Source organism: Austrofundulus limnaeus, unplaced genomic scaffold (assembly GCF_001266775.1).
Source record: "Austrofundulus limnaeus strain Quisiro unplaced genomic scaffold, Austrofundulus_limnaeus-1.0 Scaffold720, whole genome shotgun sequence".
NCBI lineage: Eukaryota > Metazoa > Chordata > Actinopteri > Cyprinodontiformes > Rivulidae > Austrofundulus > Austrofundulus limnaeus.
The window spans coordinates 19,998-21,197 of record NW_013953122.1 but is presented as its reverse complement, the minus strand read 5'-3'; the positions used below and the strand labels follow the sequence as shown (position 1 = coordinate 21,197).

Here is a 1,200-nt window from a genome sequence, read left to right as displayed (position 1 = left end):
ACTCACCTGTCACCTTAGAGTACAGGTACCACACCACCTGACTCACCTGTTACCTGAGAGTACAGGTACCACACCACCTGACTCACCTGTCACCTGAGAGTACAGGTACCACACCACCTGACTCACCTGTTACCTTAGAGTACAGGTACCACATCACCTGACTCACCTGTTACCTGAGAGTACAGGTACCACACCACCTGACTCACCTGTTACCTTAGAGTACAGGTACCACACCACTTGACTCACCTGTTACCTTAGAGTACAGGTACCACACCACCTGACTCACCTGTTACCTTAGAGTACAGGTACCACATCTCCTGACTCACCTGTTACCTGACAGTACAGGTACCACATCACCTGATTCACCTGACCCTGTTACCTGTTTTTCAGGCTGTACGACATGTGTGTGGAGGACCCCGCTGACATTGATTGGGATGAAGTTGCACGTACTGTTGGGTGAGGTCAAAGGTCAAACTCTTATATTTCTATTTTTGGACTGGACGAGGCTAGCTGCTTTCTAGTAACAGCAGCATGCTCCTGCAGGAGCTACATTATTTATTGAAGAGTGTTACCAAACTTCAGTTGATTTATTTTATTAGCTCAGTGTTAGTGTTAGCATTAGCGCTAAGTTAGTGTTAGCTTGCGCTTGGTGTTAGCTTTGTGTTAGTGTTAGCGCAGATGTTACTATTCAATTCATTTCAAGAATACTTTATTGATCCCAGAGGGAAATTAGGTAAGCTTCATGTTAGTGTTAACATTAGTGCCAACGTTAGAGTTAGCTCGGCATTAGTGTTAGCATTAGTGCCACTTTAGTGTTAACTCTGTGTTATTATTAGTTCAGTGTTAGCATTAGCACCAACATTAGTGTTAGCTAGGCGTTATTGTTAGCATTAGTGGCACATTAGTGTTAGCGTTAGCGCCACTTTAGTGTTAGCTCTGTGTTATTATTAGTTCAGTGTTAGCATTAGCACCAACATTAGTGTTAGCTAGGCATTAGTGTTAGCTAGGCATTAACATTGGTGGCACATTAGTGTTAGCTTGGCATCAGTGTTAGCATTAGTGCCACTTTAGTGTTAACTCTGTGTTGTTATTAGTTCAGTGTTAGCATTAGCACCAACATTAGTGTTAGCGTTAGCGCCACTTTAGTGTTAGCTCTGTGTATTATTAGTTCAGTGTTAGCATTAGCACCAACATTAGTGT

At 42.9% G+C, this 1,200-nt stretch overlaps 1 protein-coding gene across 1 annotated transcript in view; it reads left to right on the top strand.

Annotated features, from left to right (window-relative positions):
* The window catches only part of LOC106532126 (transcription termination factor 1), a 7,486-nt gene that overhangs the window by 5,101 nt on the left and 1,185 nt on the right, over positions 1 to 1,200 (top strand). The window contains exon 9 of the mRNA XM_014028132.1: positions 391 to 456. Coding sequence (XP_013883586.1) covers positions 391 to 456 — 66 coding nt within the window. The remainder of the gene's footprint in view (positions 1 to 390; positions 457 to 1,200) is intronic.